This window comes from Neofelis nebulosa, chromosome 15, assembly GCF_028018385.1.
Source record: "Neofelis nebulosa isolate mNeoNeb1 chromosome 15, mNeoNeb1.pri, whole genome shotgun sequence".
Classification (NCBI taxonomy): domain Eukaryota; kingdom Metazoa; phylum Chordata; class Mammalia; order Carnivora; family Felidae; genus Neofelis; species Neofelis nebulosa.
The window spans coordinates 404,699-424,021 of NC_080796.1; the positions used below are offsets into that span (position 1 = coordinate 404,699).

At 42.5% G+C, this 19,323-nt stretch overlaps 1 protein-coding gene across 1 annotated transcript in view; it reads right to left on the bottom strand.

Moving 5' to 3' along the window:
* The window catches only part of LOC131495869 (ankyrin repeat domain-containing protein 26-like), a 168,276-nt gene that overhangs the window by 118,369 nt on the left and 30,584 nt on the right, over window positions 1-19,323 (bottom strand). The window contains exon 6 of the mRNA XM_058701043.1: window positions 9,840-9,876. Within this exon, the coding sequence (XP_058557026.1) occupies window positions 9,840-9,876 (37 nt within the window). The remainder of the gene's footprint in view (window positions 1-9,839; window positions 9,877-19,323) is intronic.

A 19,323-nucleotide genomic window follows, 5' to 3' on the forward strand; every position in this document is an offset into this window, starting at 1 on the left:
GATTTATGTCTGGGTTTGCGGTTCTAGTCCACTGAGCTATGAGGCTATTTTGTACGCCAGTACCAACCATACTGTTTGGATTACTACAGCTTTGGAATACAACTTGAAAGCTGAGATTGTGATACCTCCAGGTTTCCTCGTTTTCAATATTGCTTTGGCCATTCAAGGTCTTTTGTGGTTCTATACAACGTTTAGGATTGTTTGTCTAGCTCTGTGCCAAATGCTGTTGGTATGTTGACAGGGATTGCATGACATCTGTCGATGGCTTTGGGTAGTGTAGACACTTTAAAAATATGTCTTCTTCCCATCTGTGAGCATCGGATGTCTTTCTCTTTCTTTCCGTCACCTTCAATTTCTTTCATCAGTGTTTTACGGTTTCCAGAGTACAGGTCTTTCACAATTTGGACCCTGTTTTAAAAAAGCTTTTGGAGGAGTTCCGGAAGATGGCGGCGTAGGAGGACGCTGGGCTCACCGCGCGTCCTGCTGATCACTTAGATTCCACCTATACCTGCCTAAATAACCCAGAAAACCGCCAGAGGATTAGCAGAACGGAGTCTCCGGAGCCAAGCGCAGACGAGAGGCCCACGGAAGAGGGTAGGAAGGGCGGCGAGGCGGTGCGCGCTCCACGGACTGGCGGGAGGGAGCCGGGGCGGAGGGGCGGCTCGCCAGCCAAGCAGAGCCCCCGAGTCGGGCTGGCAAAAGCGGAGGGGCCGGACGGACTGTGTTCTGACAGCAAGCTCGACTTAGCGTCTGGGAGGTCAGAAGTTAACAGCTCTGCTCAGAAAGCAGGAAGGCTGGAGGACAAAGGGAGGGAGAGCTGCTGAGCCCCCGGACGGCAGAGCTCAGCTTGGCGGGGAACAAAGGCTCTCGCCAGCACCATCTTCCCCGCCCATCCCCCAGCCAAAATCCCAAAGAGAACCAGTTCCTGCCAGGGAACTTGCTCGCTCCGCGCAAACACCCAACTCTGTGCTTCTGCGGAGCCAAACCTCCGGCAGTGGATCTGACTCCCTCCCGCTGCCACAGGGCGCCTCCTGAAGTGGATCACCTAAGGAGAAGCGAGCTAAGCCTGCCCCTCCCGCCCCCGTGCACCTTGCCTAACCACCCCAGCTAATACGCCAGCTCCCCAGCACCACAAGCCTGGCAGTGTGCAAGTAGACCAGACGGGCCACACCACCCCACAGTGAATCCCGCCCCTAGGAGAGGGGAAGAGAAGGCACACACCAGTCTGACTGTGGCCCCAGCGGTGGGCTGGGGGCAGACATCAGGTCGGACTGCGGCCCCGCCCACCAACTCCAGTTATACACCACAGCACGGGGGAAGTGCCCTGCAGGTCCTCACCGCTCCAGGGACTATCCAAAATGACCAAACGGAAGAATTCCCCTCAGAAGAATCTCCAGGAAATAACAACAGCTAATGAACTGATCAAAAAGGATTTAAATAATATAACAGAAAGTGAATTTAGAATAATAGTCATAAAATTAATCGCTGGGCTTGAAAACAGTATACAGGACAGCAGAGAATCTCTTGCTACAGAGATCAAGGGACTAAGGCACAGTCACGAGGAGCTGAAAAACGCTTTAAACGAAATGCAAAACAAAATGGAAACCACGACGGCTCAGATTGAAGAGGCAGAGGAGAGAATAGGTGAACTAGAAGATAAAGTTATGGAGAAAGAGGAAGCTGAAAGAAAGAGAGATAAAAAAAATCCAGGAGTATGAGGGGAAAATTAGAGAACTAAGTGATACACTAAAAAGAAATAATATACGCATAATTGGTATCCCAGAGGAGGAAGAGAGAGGGAAAGGTGCTGAAGGGGTACTTGAAGAAATTATAGCTGAGAACTTCCCTGAACTGGGGAAGGAAAAAGGCATTGAAATCCAAGAGGCACAGAGAACTCCCTTCAGACGTAACTTGAATCGATCTTCTGCACGACATATCATAGTGAAACTGGCAAAATACAAGGATAAAGAGAAAATTCTGAAAGCAGCAAGGGATAAACGTGCCCTCACATATAAAGGGAGACCTATAAGACTCGTGACTGATCTCTCCTTTGAAACTTGGCAGGCCAGAAAGGCTTGGCACGATATCTTCAGTGTGCTAAACAGAAAAAATATGCAGCCGAGAATCCTTTATCCAGCAAGTCTGTCATTTAGAATAGAAGGAGAGATAAAGGTCTTCCCAAACAAACAAAAACTGAAGGAATTTGTCACCACAAAACCAGCCCTACAAGAGATCCTAAGGGGGATCCTGTGAGACAAAGTACCAGAGACATCACTACAAGCATAAAACATACAGACATCACAATGACTCTAAACCCGTATCTTTCTATAATAACACTGAATGTAAATGGATTAAATGCACCAACCAAAAGACATAGGGTATCAGAATGGATAAAAAAACAAGACCCATCTATTTGCTGTCTACAAGAGACTCATTTGAGATCTGAGGACACCTTTAGATTGAGAGTGAGGGGATGGAGAACTATTTATCATGCTACTGGAAGCCAAAAGAAAGCTGGAGTAGCCATACTTATATCAGACAAACTAGACTTTAAATTAAAGGCTGTAACAAGAGATGAAGAAGGGCATTATATAATAATTACAGGGTCTATCCATCAGGAAGAGCTAACAATTATAAATGTCTATGCGCCAAATACCGGAGCCCCCAGATATATAAAACAGTTACTCATAAACATAAGCAACCTTATTGATAAGAATGTGGTCATTGCAGGGGACTTTAACACCCCACTTACAGAAATGGATAGATCATCTAGACACACAGTCAATAAAGAAACAAGGGCCCTGAATGATACATTGGATCAGATGGACTTGACAGATATATTTAGAACTCTGCATCCCAAAGCAACAGAATATACTTTCTTCTCGAGTGCACATGGAACATTCTCCAAGATAGATCATATACTGGGTCACAAAACAGCCCTTCATAAGTTTACAAGAATTGAAATTATACCATGCATACTTTCAGACCACAATGCTATGAAGCTTGAAATCAACCACAGGAAAAAGTCTGGAAAACCTCCAAAAGCATGGAGGTTAAAGAACACCCTACTAACGAATGAGTGGGTCAACCAGGCAATTAGAGAAGAAATTAAAAAATATATGGAAACAAACGAAAATGAAAATACAACAATCCAAACGCTTTGGGACGCAGCGAAGGCAGTCCTGAGAGGAAAATACATTGCAATCCAGGCCTATCTCAAGAAACAAGAAAAATCCCAAATACAAAATCTAACAGCACACCTAAAGGAAATAGAAGCAGAACAGCAAAGGCAGCCTAAACCCAGCAGAAGAAGAGAAATCATAAAGATCAGAGCAGAAATAAATAATATAGAATCTAAAAAAACTGTAGAGCAGATCAACGAAACCAAGAGTTGGTTTTTTGAAAAAATAAACAAAATTGACAAACCTCTAGCCAGGCTTCTCAAAAAGAAAAGGGAGATGACCCAAATAGATAAAATCATGAATGAAAATGGAAATATTACAACCAATCCCTCAGAGATACAAACAATTATCAGGGAATACTATGAAAAATTATATGCCAACAAATTGGACAACCTTGAAGAAATGGACAAATTCCTAAACACCCACACTCTTCCAAAACTCAATCAGGAGGAAATAGAAAGCTTGAACAGACCCATAACCAGCAAAGAAATTGAATCGGTTATCAAAAATCTCCCAACAAATAAGAGTCCAGGACCAGATGGCTTCCCAGGGGAGTTCTACCAGACATTTAAAGCAGAGATAATACCTATCCTTCTCAAGCTATTCCAAGAAATAGAAAGGGAAGGAAAACTTCCAGACTCATTCTATGAAGCCAGTATTACTTTGATTCCTAAACCAGACAGAGACCCAGTAAAAAAAGAGAACTACAGGCCAATATCCCTGATGAATATGGATGCAAAAATTCTCAATAAGATACTAGCAAATCGAATTCAACAGCATATAAAAAGGATTATTCACCATGATCAAGTGGGATTCATTCCTGGGATGCAGGGCTGGTTCAACATTCGCAAATCGATCAACGTGATACATCACATTAACAAAAAAAAAGAGAAGAACCATATGATCCTGTCAATCGATGCAGAAAAGGCCTTTGACAAAATCCAGCATCCTTTCTTAATAAAAACCCTTGAGAAAGTCGGGATAGAAGGAACATACTTAAAGATCATAAAAGCCATTTATGAAAAGCCCACAGCTAACATCATCCTCAATGGGGAAAAACTGAGAGCTTTTTCCCTGAGATCAGGAACACGACAGGGATGCCCACTCTCACCGCTGTTGTTTAATATAGTGCTGGAAGTTCTAGCATCAGCAATCAGACAACAAAAGGAAATCAAAGGCATCCAAATTGGCAAAGATGAAGTCAAGCTTTCGCTTTTTGCAGATGACATGATATTATACATGGAAAATCCGATAGACTCCACCAAAAGTCTGCTAGAACTGATACATGAATTCAGCAAAGTTGCAGGATACAAAATCAATGTACAGAAATCAGTTGCATTCTTATACACTAACAATGAAGCCACAGAAAGACAAATAAAGAAACTAATCCCATTCACAATTGCACCAAGAAGCATAAAATACCTAGGAATAAATCTAACCAAAGATGTAAAAGATCTGTATGCTGAAAACTATAGAAAGCTTATGCAGGTAATTGAAGAAGATATAAAGAAATGGAAAGACATTCCCTGCTCATGGATTGGAAGAATAAATATTGTCAAAATGTCAATACTACCCAAAGCTATCTACACATTCAATGCAATCCCAATCAAAATTGCACCAGCATTCTTCTTGAAACTAGAACAAGCCATCCTAAAATTCATATGGAACCACAAAAGGCCCCGAATAGCCAAAGTAATTTTGAAGAAGAAGACCAAAGCAGGAGGCATCACAATCCCAGACTTTAGCCTCTACTACAAAGCTGTCATCATCAAGACAGCATGGTATTGGCATAAAAACAGACACATAGACCAATGGAATCGAATAGAAACCCCAGAACTAGACCCACAAACGTATGGCCAACTCATTTTTGACAAAGCAGGAAAGAACATCCAATGGAAAAAAGACAGTCTCTTTAACAAATGGTGCTGGGAGAACTGGACAGCAACATGCAGAAGGTTGAAACTAGACCACTTTCTCACACCATTCACAAAAATAAACTCAAAATGGATAAAGGACCTGAATGTGAGACAGGAAACCATCAAAACCTTAGAGGAGAAAGCAGGAAAAGACCTCTCTGACCTCAGCCGTAGCAATCTCTTACTCGGCACATCCCCAAAGGCAAGGGAATTAAAAGCAAAAGTGAATTACTGGGACCTTATGAAGATAAAAAGCTTCTGCACAGCAAAGGAAACAACCAACAAAACTAAAAGGCAACCAACGGAATGGGAAAAGATATTTGCAAATGACACATCGGACAAAGGGCTAGTATCCAAAATCTATAAAGAGCTCATCAAACTCCACACCCGAAAAACAAATAACCCAGTGAAGAAATGGGCAGAAAACATGAATAGACACCTCTCTAAAGAAGACATCCGGATGGCCAACAGGCACATGAAAAGATGTTCAACGTCGCTCCTCATCAGGGAAATACAAATCAAAACCACACTCAGATACCACCTCACGCCAGTCAGAGTGGCCAAAATGAAGAAATCAGGAGACTATAGATGCTGGAGAGGATGTGGAGAAATGGGAACCCTCTTGCACTGTTGGTGGGAATGCAAATTGGTGCAGCCGCTCTGGAAAGCAGTGTGGAGGTTCCTCAGAAAATTAAAAATAGACCTACCCTATGACCCAGCAATAGCACTGCTAGGAATTTATCCAAGGGATACAGGAGTACTGATGCATAGGGGCACTTGTACCCCAATGTTTATAGCAGCACTCTCAACAATAGCCAAATTATGGAAAGAGCCTAAATGTCCATCAACTGATGAATGGATAAAGAAATTGTGGTTTATATACACAATGGAATATTACGTGGCAATGAGAAAAAATGAAATATGGCCTTTTGTAGCAACGTGGATGGAACTGGAGAGTGTGATGCTAAGTGAAATAAGCCATACAGAGAAAGACAGATACCATATGGTTTCACTCTTATGTGGATCCTGAGAAACGTAACAGAAACCCATGGGGGAGGGGAAGGGAAAAAAAAAAAAAGAGGTTAGAGTGGGAGAGAGCCAAAGCATAAGAGACTGTTAAAAACTGAGAACAAACTGAGGGTTGATGGGGGGTGGGAGGGAGGGCAGGGTGGGTGATGGGTATTGAGGAGGGCACCTTTTGGGATGAGCACTGGGTGTTGTATGGAAACCAATTTGACAGTAAATTTCATATATTAAAAAAAAATAAATAAATAAAAAAAAAAAAAAAAAAAAAAAAAAAAAAAGCTTTTGGTTCTCTATTTGGCCTCGACCTCTCCTAACCTGTGAAATCTCCAGGAAAGACCCAGTCTCAGTTTCCATAACCAAATGTGACAGGCAGGGAATGCTCTGAAATGGTTGAAAATTAAATGTATAAACGTTACCACAATGACGTCTCACCTCACATCTGTCAGAATGGCTCAGTTTCCACACACAGGAAACAACAAGGGTTGCTCAGGGTGTGGAGAAAAAACAACCCTTGTGCACCGGTCATGGGATGTAAATTGGTATTGCCACAGTGAAAGCCAGTATGGAGGGGCCTCAACAAATTAAAAACACACATCCCATAGGATCCAGTGGTTCCACTACTGGGTATTTATTTACCCAAGGGAAATGGAAATACTAATTTGAAAAGATATATGCACCCCTATCTTTATTATAGCATTATTTACAATAGACAAGATAGGGAAGCAACCCAAGTGTCCACCAATACATGAAGAGACCACACACACACAAGCACATACACACACACACACACGCAGACACACACACACACACACACACACACAATGAAATATTACGCAGCTCTAAAAGAGAATGAGATCTTGCCATCTGCCACATGATGGATATACCTAGATGGTTTGAGGCTAAGTGAAATAAGTCAGACAGAATAAGACAAATCCTATATGATTTCACTTCTGTGTAGAATGTAAAAAGGGGAATAAATGAACAAACAGAGCAAAAGCAGAAACAGACCAATAAATGCAGAGATTTGACTCTTGCCAGAAGGGAGGGGAGGTGGGGGGATGGACAAAATGGGTGAAGGGGAGAGGGAAGTTCAGTGTTCCAGTTATAGAATGAATAAATCACAAGGCTCAAAGGTACAGCATAGGGAATCTTGTCAGTGGTATCGTAATAGCATCATACATTGACAGATGGGAGCTACGCTTATGGCGATCACGGTGAAACATCCAGAGTTGTTGCATCACATATTACCTTGTGTGTCAGGTAGATCTCCGTTTAAGGAAATATATCAAAGTTTAGGTTTCTATGTTATGAGTGGTAGGACTAACTAGAGATTGAAAGATTCAAAGTTCCCAAGGCCAACTTTGTTCCCACACTGGTCTTGCCTTATTTAGGTCCATAATAACTAGCAAGACATTCCAAGCCTTCAGGGGCATTCAGCTACCAAGGAGGGAGACTGTGATCAAATGGTCCTGGTGGTTGTGCCTCTATTTCTCTATACGCTGCCTGAATATTTTCTTCCCTATGAGCTCCCACTGCTACATCACTCTTCGGCACGGTTCTGTGGCATTCCCCAACCTTTCAATCTTTAGCCTATGAAGCCATACACTCCTACAACAAGGATGGGCTCCAATGACCGAGGGTAGGAGCCATGTCCTGCTCCCGGAGAACAAGCGAATTGGGAGTCTCAGTCATCCACACAGTCACCTCAACATAGGCATGTTATCACCGATCCAGATGAAGCTCCCTTACTGATTTGACAAGTCAGTCCTACCCCTGCCCAGCACTACAAGTACATGGGAAGGGCATCACAGATTGAGGAAAAGAGGTGGAGTGAGGAGACTGCTTGCCTTGGGCCATACATCTCTGATGCTCGGAATCTCCACCACCCACCCCCAATCCCTTGAGAGGATCTAAGCCATCCTCCCTCAGTTGGGGTGGAAGTAGGGGATATCTTATTTCTATTTGCTGTAAATAGACTCTTCCCAGCAGCTCAAATGATCTTTAATCTCTCTCATCAGAAAATCTGAGGTATGCTCGCACCTTCAATGAAACCAACACACACAAAAGCAGAAACCTGGTCACCACCCTCTTGAACACTCTATTTGAATATGCCTTTCTAAACAACTCCCCGAATCCTGGGTCCTTCATTCCTGTCATTCACCTTTATCTCACTTGGCATAAACCCCCATATTCTGACATCTTTTCTCAAGCTCTTATTCCTAAACAACTCAGTGTTCTTCTCCTTGAAACCTGGTCTCCTCTGCTAATTCGATTCTTACCCTCCTTCATTGTATTCATTAGACCCCTCCCCAGCTTTCTATTATTAAAACAGTTGCCTGCGAGATGAAGACAAAAAAGAAGGAAGAAAGGAAAGAAAGAAAGAAAACCAGAATTTAAATCTCATTTCTGTCACTTATCATATCCAAATAGGTCACTTCAATCTCTTTTGAGTTTCAAATTCTCCATGGAAACAACCATTGGGCAAGGAGGTGAAACATAGGTTGACGTACCAGAGGGTGTTTTGAGGAATCAACCTCTGAGGTTCCCTAAATCTTGAGACTCTAAGTGCTTTTGAAATGGCCTCTGGAAAAATGGAGAGTCCTTAGCTGGCAGAAGTGGGAAAATTATTGGAAAAAAAAAAGAAATACCAAGGAAACCAGAGAAGAAAGTCAAAAGGCAAAAACAGTACAAAAAAGTCACGGGGGAAAAAAAAAACTCCAAAAAAACCCAAAAAGCTTCCTAGAACTAGACAAGGGTACTAGCCCAAAGGGAAACCAGCCGGGGAACTTAGGCAACAGAGAATCATATAGCAATATCCTCGAAATAGAGTCTGAATTTAATTAATGTAACATGGTCTACAACTAGATATCCTTCCCTTACAGAAAACTCATTTGTCTCAAGAAGAGGGGATACCACTACATCTAAGGAGCTGCCTGACGACATCTTGCTTTTTATGTAAAAGCCTTGACACCATGGCCATAGCTGACATCCACCCTAAAATCTCGGACGGTAAAAACAAGGGACTAGTTACCACTGCACTAATGACTTTGTTAGCGCTAGTGGTCAAATATATGAGGCCAAATCCTTGGACTAATCTGGGTTCTTAAGAAAACCCTAAATTAGGGTTGCGACACCATTACCTTTGACATTCTGAGCTGATCTGCCCTAGGATCTGTACCTTCATCTCAGTGTTGCTGAGGAACCAGAGAATGGATGTGGAAGCTTCACGGGCTGATGGGCAAAGCCCAACGGCTACCCATTAACTATGGAATCATGGTCGAGTCTTCAACCTCCCTGAACCACAGTTGCGAAAGTAATAAAAAGTAGGCTACAATAACACAGCTACTTTGCAAAGCTATACAATGACTATATACCTGAACAGATGTTACGCATAGGATATAGTGTCTAGTCCAGGGTAGAACACGCAACAACTGCTTTTGTTCTCTGCGTTCCCTTAGGAGACACATAATTTTCTGTTCACTCATTCCATTTCCTCTCCTTTCATTATCCGTTTCATTTCATTTCATTCCTTTATACTTTGAGAGTGAGTGCACACAGAAATCGGGAAAGATATCCCAAGGAGGCTGTCAGCGCAAAACCCGACGTGGGGCTTGAACTCACAAACCTGAGTTGAAATCAAGAGTCACACCTTAACCGACTGAGCCACCCAGGTACCCCAGCAAATGTCATTTTTACAAATCCATAAAAATCCTACCTGGTTATAGAGTCTTCCTCAGCCTTCTCATCTGATCCTAAAGAAGAAAGCAAAATACATATTAAATCAACAATCGAAAAATAGAGGAAATTACAAGTGTACGGCTTGTGATTTGTTGAAAAGTATTGCTTTGGGACCACAGCAGGAAACCACACTACACTGAATGGTAATTATACCATTCGTAGGCTTAAAGCACTAAGAAATCTTACTTTCTCCTCTATATTGACCAAAAGCAAGAATGGGTTTTATCAGAATTTGACAGCTACAGGTGAACTGATGTTTACAATGGCCATCACTGACCGACTCTATGGCACTGGAGGAAACTGGTATCGTTAGGAGAATGATTATCATGAGCTGACAATGTCAGACTGAAACTAGCATGATTTTTCTGGACTTCCACTACTAGAGGAGTTGAGAGTACCTTTAGTTTGCTGTAACACGGCAGAACTTCCCCAGCTCTTCAGCAGACACTCTTCAGTTTTAGGAGGAAACACCCCCTCACAAAGTGTGCTCTATAGCTATTGTACTTTGCAGCATGGCCAAACCATAGCAAGCAGACGCTCCCTGGCCTTATTTCCAATGGCAAGGTAAGAAGGAAAGATTTGGCATTCCAGTTTGATAAAAGTTCTAACCTCTTGAGACTGTCTCCTTCCATTGCTAGAGAGTCTAGCTAGACCCACCGCACATCACAGAGGAGGAGGATCCCAATGTGAGTGCTGTGTAGTGGTTCATGATGTCATTTTTCTCAACTCTCCCCATTAGGTGACACACATGGAGAGAAATCATACTTTCTTTCATGGAAGGCAGAGGTCATCAGATCCTCTACTGATGAGCAACTAAACAAAACAAAGGGCAAGGAATATCTTGAACGCCTACATTCAATTACCAGGATATTTTCACTTTCTGAACATTCAAAGACATCCACTCTATGATTCTAACTATAGGACACGTGCAAAGAGCAAGGCTATGGAGCTAAGGGTTGGCGTGAATGGAGAGAGAAACGGGCACGGCACAGAGGACTTTTAAGGCAGTGGAACTCTTTCACACGATACCACAAAGGTGGATTCACATCATTACACATTTGTTAAAACTCATAGAATGTATAACACCAAGGCTGAAAGTTAATGCAAATTAGAGACTTGGTCTCAAAACGAAGAGTTTGTGTCCATAGAAAATGCACCACTGTTGTCAGGGTGCCTGGGTGGCTCAGTTGGTTCAGCGTCCAACTCTGGATGTGAGCTCAGGTCATGATCTCACCGTTTATGGGATCAAGTCCTGCATCAGGCTCTGGGCTGACAGCACAGGATTCTTTCCCCCCTCTCCCTCTGCCCCTTGGCTGCTCACATGCATGCATGCTCTCTCGCTCAAAATTAAACCAAGGACCTGAAAGAAAAATCCTACTACAAACGGACCACTGTCGTGCAAGATGTTAACAACAGGGGAGGCTAGGCGTGTACGGGAGCATGGTATGGTATATGCACACTCTCTGTACTTCCTATTATATTTTGCTGTGAACTTAAAACTGATGAAAAAATCAGGCTTATTAAATGTATGAAACAACAAAAGCAACAAAATATGGTATCCATTGTAGCTACTCTTAGCATATACTTACTCACGATACAGTCATCTTGAACATTAAAATGGAGATCAAAGTAACACAATAGGGGTACTGTCTCCCATCTGGGAGTATATGAAAATACATAAACAAAACACAAAAATACAACAGTTATTTGTATTCGTAGGCAAGAAAACAATTGATGAATATGACCCAAAATCTTATACCTATAAACAGGGGCTCAGCACCATAGGAATAACACCTGGGTTTTCCATATAATTAAGAGATTTTCATTCTCATTTTAAATCAAAAATCATTATGTTGATCATACCTAAGCATCATAATGAAAGCTTAATCCCATAAAAAAAGATTATAATGACCTAATATGGCCCTCCCAAGGAATTTTTGTACAAATACCTACTTCATATGGATGATGAAACTGAAACCATTACCATGGTAACCATCATGTTACTTGCTAGTAAAATAAAATTTGAAGACACCACCAAAAATGACGTCAGGACTATAATTCCTATGCAGAACAGATTTCATCCAGCAGGCCAAAGATGGCTATCCTCAGAACATCCTTCTTGAATGACTGGCCCTTGGTGGTTCCCCGGGATCTTGGATTTAAGGAGGGTTCCCACCATTCCCTAGCTGGTTAAGAGTGGTTCACTGTGCCTAAGTGCTGGTACAAGCAATGTCCTTAAGGCTGTACACTTGATTTCCTTGGTGGAAACCTGGAATTTTGGGACATGCTAAGGAGAAGATGCCTATGTGATTAGCATTTGATGAAAACCTCGGGCACTGAGTATCCATAAGCCTCGTACTGGCAGACAACATTTCACTTGTGCTGTCCTAATTTCATGCTGGAGGAATTTAGCACACCCTGTTAACTCCATAGAGAAAGGATTCCTGGAAGCGTGCGCTTGGTTTCCTCTGGCCTTCACCCCATACACCATTGCTCGGTGCTGATTGGCCTTACTTGCCTGTCCCCATACCAATCCACACGCATGACTACAGCTATATGCTGAGTCCCGTGAGCTCTTCTAGTGAATAATCAAATCTGGGTGTCATTGGGATGCCTCTAACACAACTGCATTATATGCAATTTTATTATTTGGGTTGATGTCTTACACGTGGTTACAGTCAGAAGGCCATGTCACAGAACACCTTTCCTGGAATCTCTTTTCTTGGTATTGGCCTTGAAAATTCCTACATCCCTATAGATCCATTTGAAGAAAGGTTTAAAAGGAATAGATGAAATCATGACGTCAGAAATTGTGAAACAAGCAACAATCTTATTTTACTCCGAAAAAAAAAAGAGTGAGAGAGAGAGAGAGAGAGCGAGCGAGAGCGAATCCTGGTGATTGCCCCTATGTTCTACCATATAAAAGTTCTCTGAAATATGAAAAATCAGTTAATTTTCTCCAACTAACTAGGACTTAGTTCATTTTTCTGGCAGGTAGGAATCAAAGAAGTACCAGGGATCATTCTACAACAATCAGAACTATCAGACAGAATATGAAAGCATACTACTGATTATAGTGTTTTTTTGTTTCTTTTCCTTAATTTCCTAGAACATTAAAAATATGGGGCGCCTGGGTGGCGCAGTCAGTTAAGCGTCCGACTTCAGCCAGGTCACGATCTCGCGGTCCGTGAGTTCGAGCCCCGCGTCAGGCTCTGGGCTGATGGCTCGGAGCCTGGAGCCTGTTTCCGATTCTGTGTCTCCCTCTCTCTGACCCTCCCCCGTTCATGCTCTGTCTCTCTCTGTCCCAAAAATAAATAAAAAACGTTGAAAAAAAATATAGTTCACCTATTAAAGGCAGTTATTGGCAAAATAATCAAAAGTCACAAATACGGCATCCAAAATGTCAGATGAGTTATCCTGATGTCTCCCTATCTGACCCTCCTTCCAATTCTCTTATTTTGCCCTAATTGATTCTACCGTATGAAGTACCCCCATTTTATATGGCATTAATGTATATACACTTATCGCTGACTACAGATGCTTATGTTCATCCATGGTAGTTAGGACATATCTCTGCATCATCAGCTAGGTCAGTCCTTAATGTCTTGCCAACAGTGAGGATAACAGTAAGAGTGGGAACACTAGGGGATACGACTCTGACAAATTCTGGTACGAGAAGCTCACCTGATAGTGTTGCTGCATTTCAAATAGTCTGCTCTTCCCTTTAAAGAACTAGTGTATTTTACCACCTTCCAGTAGAAACACAATACACACCGGCTTACTTTCCTTCATTTACTCCCTGTAGTCTCGGCCATTCACATCATTCCCTCTTTGGCTCTTCTCTTCTTTCCTGAGGTTCCTTAGGCCTTCCAGTATCTTGAAAGGGAACTAGTCATTTAGCTCCTTTGGTGGCACTCTCAATTTAATCTGTTGCTGGCACCACATACGATATGCAACTTATCTCCTTTTCACAACTCTTTCTCTTTCCTATGCACTTAATAGGCCGTTTTCTTTACATATTAGAATATATCAGTATTCCTGTTTTAAATCAACATTCTGTCAAATGACCTTTGCATAAAATACAGTACTTACCTTCTACTTGTCCACTTAATATACTTTGCCCTTTCTGATCCACAGCTCCAGAGAAATGAGGAACATATTTGTTGGGCTTCTCAGACATACTCTGTTAAAAGTAGCATCGGTAATGAGTTGCGTGAAAACTTCATAAGCCTTTTCCAAGAAAATATCTGAATTTATGATTTTAATAACAATCAGACTTACAAATAAGAAAAACGTATTGAACACCAAAACCTTTAAATACCAAACCTCATATATGCTCTCTTGATTCAGCGTACCATTGAATCTTCATTTGGCTATTGACTCTCTAAACGGATCATGGAAGGCCAGAATAAGTACTTTCAAAGGCAGAAGCCTGACTTGTGTGCAGATTTCAAAAAGGAACTAACAAAACACCTTCCTTTGCATTCCTGACCAAAATAAAAGGACATTTGAAATAAGTTTTGAAACAAATTCTTTAAAAGTGTACTTGCTATAAATGAAAACTCCTTCTAATAAAATGGCAGACATTTGTTTCAGTGTCAATTCATACCTCACATGATCAGAAACTTTGGAGTATATCATGTTGAGTATCAACAAAACACTGTTGTAGCTGCTGCTTCGTTTAGGTAAACAAAGGCTTGACCTTTTTCTGGACGAAAGAAGGGTTGGATCGAATGGCAAAGTAGTAAGAAAAACTTTTCTTAAAATCATGGTGAACTAGTAGCAAAAAAAATGTAGATATAGGTATGGGACTCTTCAGAATGTGTAGTAAGCATTCAAACGGCAAGTATAAGAACATTTATGTCTCAGTCACCTGAAATGTGCCAAGCACTCATTTCACTATGCACCTTTTCTGTTTTACACACAACCATAATAATGATTGTGATGATGGAGTGGGTCTTCCCACTTCTTGGTCACTCTAAGTAAGACATTGGAGTAAAATGATGATCCGTGGTCCTCTCCTTCCAGAATGTCCCTCGCCACGGTCTACACGACTGGTCCTTCTCATCTTTCACTTGGCACCTTTTGCCACCCTCAGATCTTTTCTGACTACCAAAATTCCCACTCCCACTCTCATCGTCATCCTCACTGCAAATGCCCCCAATATTCTCTCAACTAACATTGTCCATTTCCTATCGATGAAGCCTTTATAGTCACTTATAATGGATTGCTGTCGACTTACTTTTCTGCTCCAACCACAACAACCTAAACCCTCCCCTTGTACACTCAGTAGCTAACTGCTTGGCACATACTCAGTATACAAGGACCAATTAATTAAGGTCAAAACATTTACACTAATCTCACTGAGTAGATCTCAAAAGTACCAAATCACTATACTGTTGACCCTTGAACAAAGCAAGGGTTACGGGCTCTGATGGCCATGCACTCGAAAATCCACAAATATCTTTTGAAACCTCAAAACCAAATCAAAAAAACCCAAAATTACTACTGAATTTCCTACTTTAAAAGCAATAACACTTAAAAACCAAAAAGTATATATGTATTGAAAACCAGAACATTAAAGCAGAAGGGCTTGTATATGCTCTCTAGGTCTCATCTACCTTTTCGGCCTCATTTGGCCATTGACTCTGTAAACTGAGCATGGAAAGTCAGGGTTAGGATAACGGAATGCTGAGCTTACCAACAATATACACAGTCGATTAATGCATGTTTTCCCTGTTATATGTATTACATACTGTATTCTTACACTATAAACTAAAGAAAACGTTACTAAGAAAATCATAAAAAAGGGGTGCTGGGTGGCACTGTCGGTTCAGGGTCAGGCTCTTGACTTTGGCTCAGGTCATGACCTGAGTTCAACGCTGGCAGTGTGGAGCCTGATGAAGATTCTCTCTCTGCCCCCGCTTCCCTACTCACGTGCTCTGTCTTCTCTCTCTCTCACAAAACAAATAATTAAAGAAAAGAAAAACAAGACGAAAAAGAAAATCATAAGGAAGAGAAAATATGTTTACAGGATGGTACTGTATTTTTTGAAAAAAACCTGTACGTATGTGGACTCCCACAGTCCAAACCCATCTTGTTCAAGGGTCAAATGTATACCTATATGACGTCTCCACTAAGAGTTTACTGGAACTTATTATAGCCCCAAATGAGAAAATCAAAAACGCATTCTAACTTTGCCATTCTTTTCTGGACACTAGGGCCATTTTATTGGCCTTCGAACACCTTCCCATTGAAAACAAGCATTCTTGGGGGGCTTGGGTGACTTAGTCGATTAGGCACCCAACTTTGAAATTGCGAAAAGGAAAGTAAAAGGTGGAGGGAGGAGTTAAGATGGCAGGGGAGGGGATCAGAATTTCCCTTGTCCCTCAAACACAGCAGTATTGAGGCCACAACACTTGGAATACCAGGAATACAGGCTGCAGAGGGACAGAAAAATCTCCACAGGTGCAAAGTGAAAGCTTGACGGGACAGAAGGGTGTGTATGCGAATTGGGAGACATAAAATGGGCAGCACAGGCATGGAGTGGGGGAAGCCCTTTGGTGGAGAAACGAAAGGAAGGTAGAGGGAGAGGCTGTGGGAAGTGCATTTGGATATGAGAAAGCCTGTCCGGACCACAGACCAAGGAGAGATCCAGAGGACCAGTTTCTACTTTGCAAAGCAGCCTTAGAGGCTAAAAAACAGGATTTTCAAGGTTGCCAGACTTTCTCTAGACCAGAGCTACCACCTCCCATGCCTGGTGGGGAGGGAGCCGCCCCTAGGCTTGGTAGCAATCTCAGGGCTACACTGGGAGAGAACACCTTGAGATTGGTGGAAAGGGGAGGTATTGCCCTGCCCAAGGGAAAAAGACCGTGCAGGCACGAGCCAGAGGCCCTCTGTCCACTGGGCAGAGTGGCGCAACTCCACTACCAGGTCCGAGCAAAGCGGGATCCTACAGGGTTTTGAATCCCAGCTCAGTGCTCAGGTGGCGCAGGGGACTGTGCAGCAAGGCAAGCCGGCTCCCCAGGCTATTCCGTGAGGATAGCCTAAACAGTGAGTTTTGAGACACCTCGTGTGGGCAGGAGAGATTGGGGTGTCGCCATTTCTCTCCCCATGACCAACATCGTGGGGCTTCAGGGAATGGACAGTGAGCCTCCGTGGAGGCAGGCCCATTACACTGAACCCTGGCTCTCTGTGCCTCGTAACTGCTTCTCTGTAGGAGTGAGACAGACACTGATGGGACCACACAGCCCCTCCTCTGGACCAGCACAGCCACCAGTCCCAGGCACCAATAGACAACTCTCCTCCGGGTTTCTATCTTTGTTTGTTTGTTTGTTTGTTTTCATTTGAGTTATTCTTTTGTCTTTCCTTTTCTTTTTTAATGTTTATTTCTTTATTTTGAGAGAGAGAGTGAGTGATCAAGCAGAAGAGATGCAGAGAGAGGGAGAGAGAGAATCCGAGCCGGAACCATGCTCTCACTGCAGAACCTGATGGGGGTTTTGAACCCACCAACAGTGACAACATAACGTGAGCCAAATTCAAGAGTCGGACGCTTCAGCTACTGAGCCACCCAGGCGCCCATCTTTTCTTTCCTTTGCTTTCCCTTTCTTCTAAAAGAGCACCTTTTTACTCTTTCTACTCTGCTCTTACCTCGTCTCCGTTTGGAAACCGCCTAGGAGTCTCGAGTTGACGTGGGTCAAAACCAATTATATATCTACATATATCTATATATCTTAATATATACCTATATATCTATATTTAGAGATATATATAGATATAGATATAGATATATCTATAGATAGATAGATATAGATAGATATATTTTTTTACTTTGTTCCTCTGTTCTGGTTCTTTGTTTGTTTGATTGTGCATTTTCTCTATACTCTTCTAGATCTCCTTCTTCATTTTCCTCCCTCTCTTTCTGGATTAAGCCCTATAGCTCCTTTGAGTCACTGCTTGGTCTTTTTTTCCATTCCAGTCAGTTCTCTTTTTGTTTGGGCTAAGGATTCTTCACCACCTTCTTCTCCTTGTTTCCAGGATTACTTCAACAAACAAATCAAAGCCCATCAGGTGGAAGGCCCAAACCGCCATTCCAAGTAGCGAGAACAGCAGCCAAAGACGCACCGAAAGAGTGCACACAACACACTCCAAAACACATTTGTTCAACTGCCAGGCCCTGGACAGTATAGGAGCTCTTTTTAATATAGTAGTACTCGCAGGTGTGGGACAGAGAACAAGCTATTCAAACACATAAAGGGCACGAATCTAGCCAAAACGACGAAATCGAAGAATTCTGCTCAAAAAAAATTCCGGGAAGAAAGGACAGCCAGAGAAGTGCTCAAAAGAGACAGAAACAAGATATGTGAGCACATTTTAGGAATGACACTCATAAGATGCATAGTTGCGCTTGAAACCACGCATAGAAGACAGCAGACAAACTACTGCTTCAGAGATCAAGGACCTAAGGAATCGTCACCATGAACGCTGAAAATAAAATGGTGTCAAGGAGATACAAAGTAAACTAGATGCAGTGACAGCAAGGATGGGAGAAGCAGCAGACAGAATCGGTGAAACAGAAGATACAATTGTGGACAAAGATGAAGCAGGGAAAGGAAAGGAAGGAAATGACTAGATCGTGAGGCAGGAACTAGAGACCTACGTGATTCGGTGAGATGAAATATTAGCCACATCCTAGGAGACCCAGAAGAAGAAGAGTGAGAGAAAGGGGCAGAAGGTTCGTTTGAACAACGTATAGCTGAGAGCTTCCCTCATCTGGGGAAGGAAACGGGCATCCAAGTCCTGGCGGCACAGAGAATTCCTTTCCAAATCAACAAACCCAGGTCAACACCACGACATGCCATAGCGAAACTGGAAAATTACAAAGATAAGGAGAGGATTCTGAAAGCAGCTAGGGACAAACGGGTCTTATTCGACAAGGGAAGACACATAAGGGTAGCAGCAGGCCTGTCCAAAGAAACTTGGCAGGGCAGAAGGGACGGGTAGCAAACGGTCAGTGTGCTGAATGGGAACATATGTGGCGAAGAATCCCTTCCCCAGCAAGGCTGTCATTTAGAATAGAAGTAGAGAGAAAGGCTTTCCCAGACAAACAAAACCTAATGGAGTTCATGACCACTAAACCAGCCCTGCAGGAGATCCTAAGGGGCGAGTCTGTGAGTGGAAAGCAGCAGAGACTACAAAGAACCAGAGGCCTCACCAAAAGCATGAAACCTTCAGATAACACAATGGCACTAAATCCATATCTTTAACTAATCACTCTGAATGTGAATGGACTTAATGTCCCAATCAAAAGACACCGGGAATCAGAATGGATAAAACACAAAACAAAACCAAACAACAAGATCCATCTATATGTTGTCAGCAAGACACTGATGTTAGACCCCAGGACACCTCCAGATTCAAAGTGAAACTATGGGGAACCACCTATCATGTTACCAGAAGTC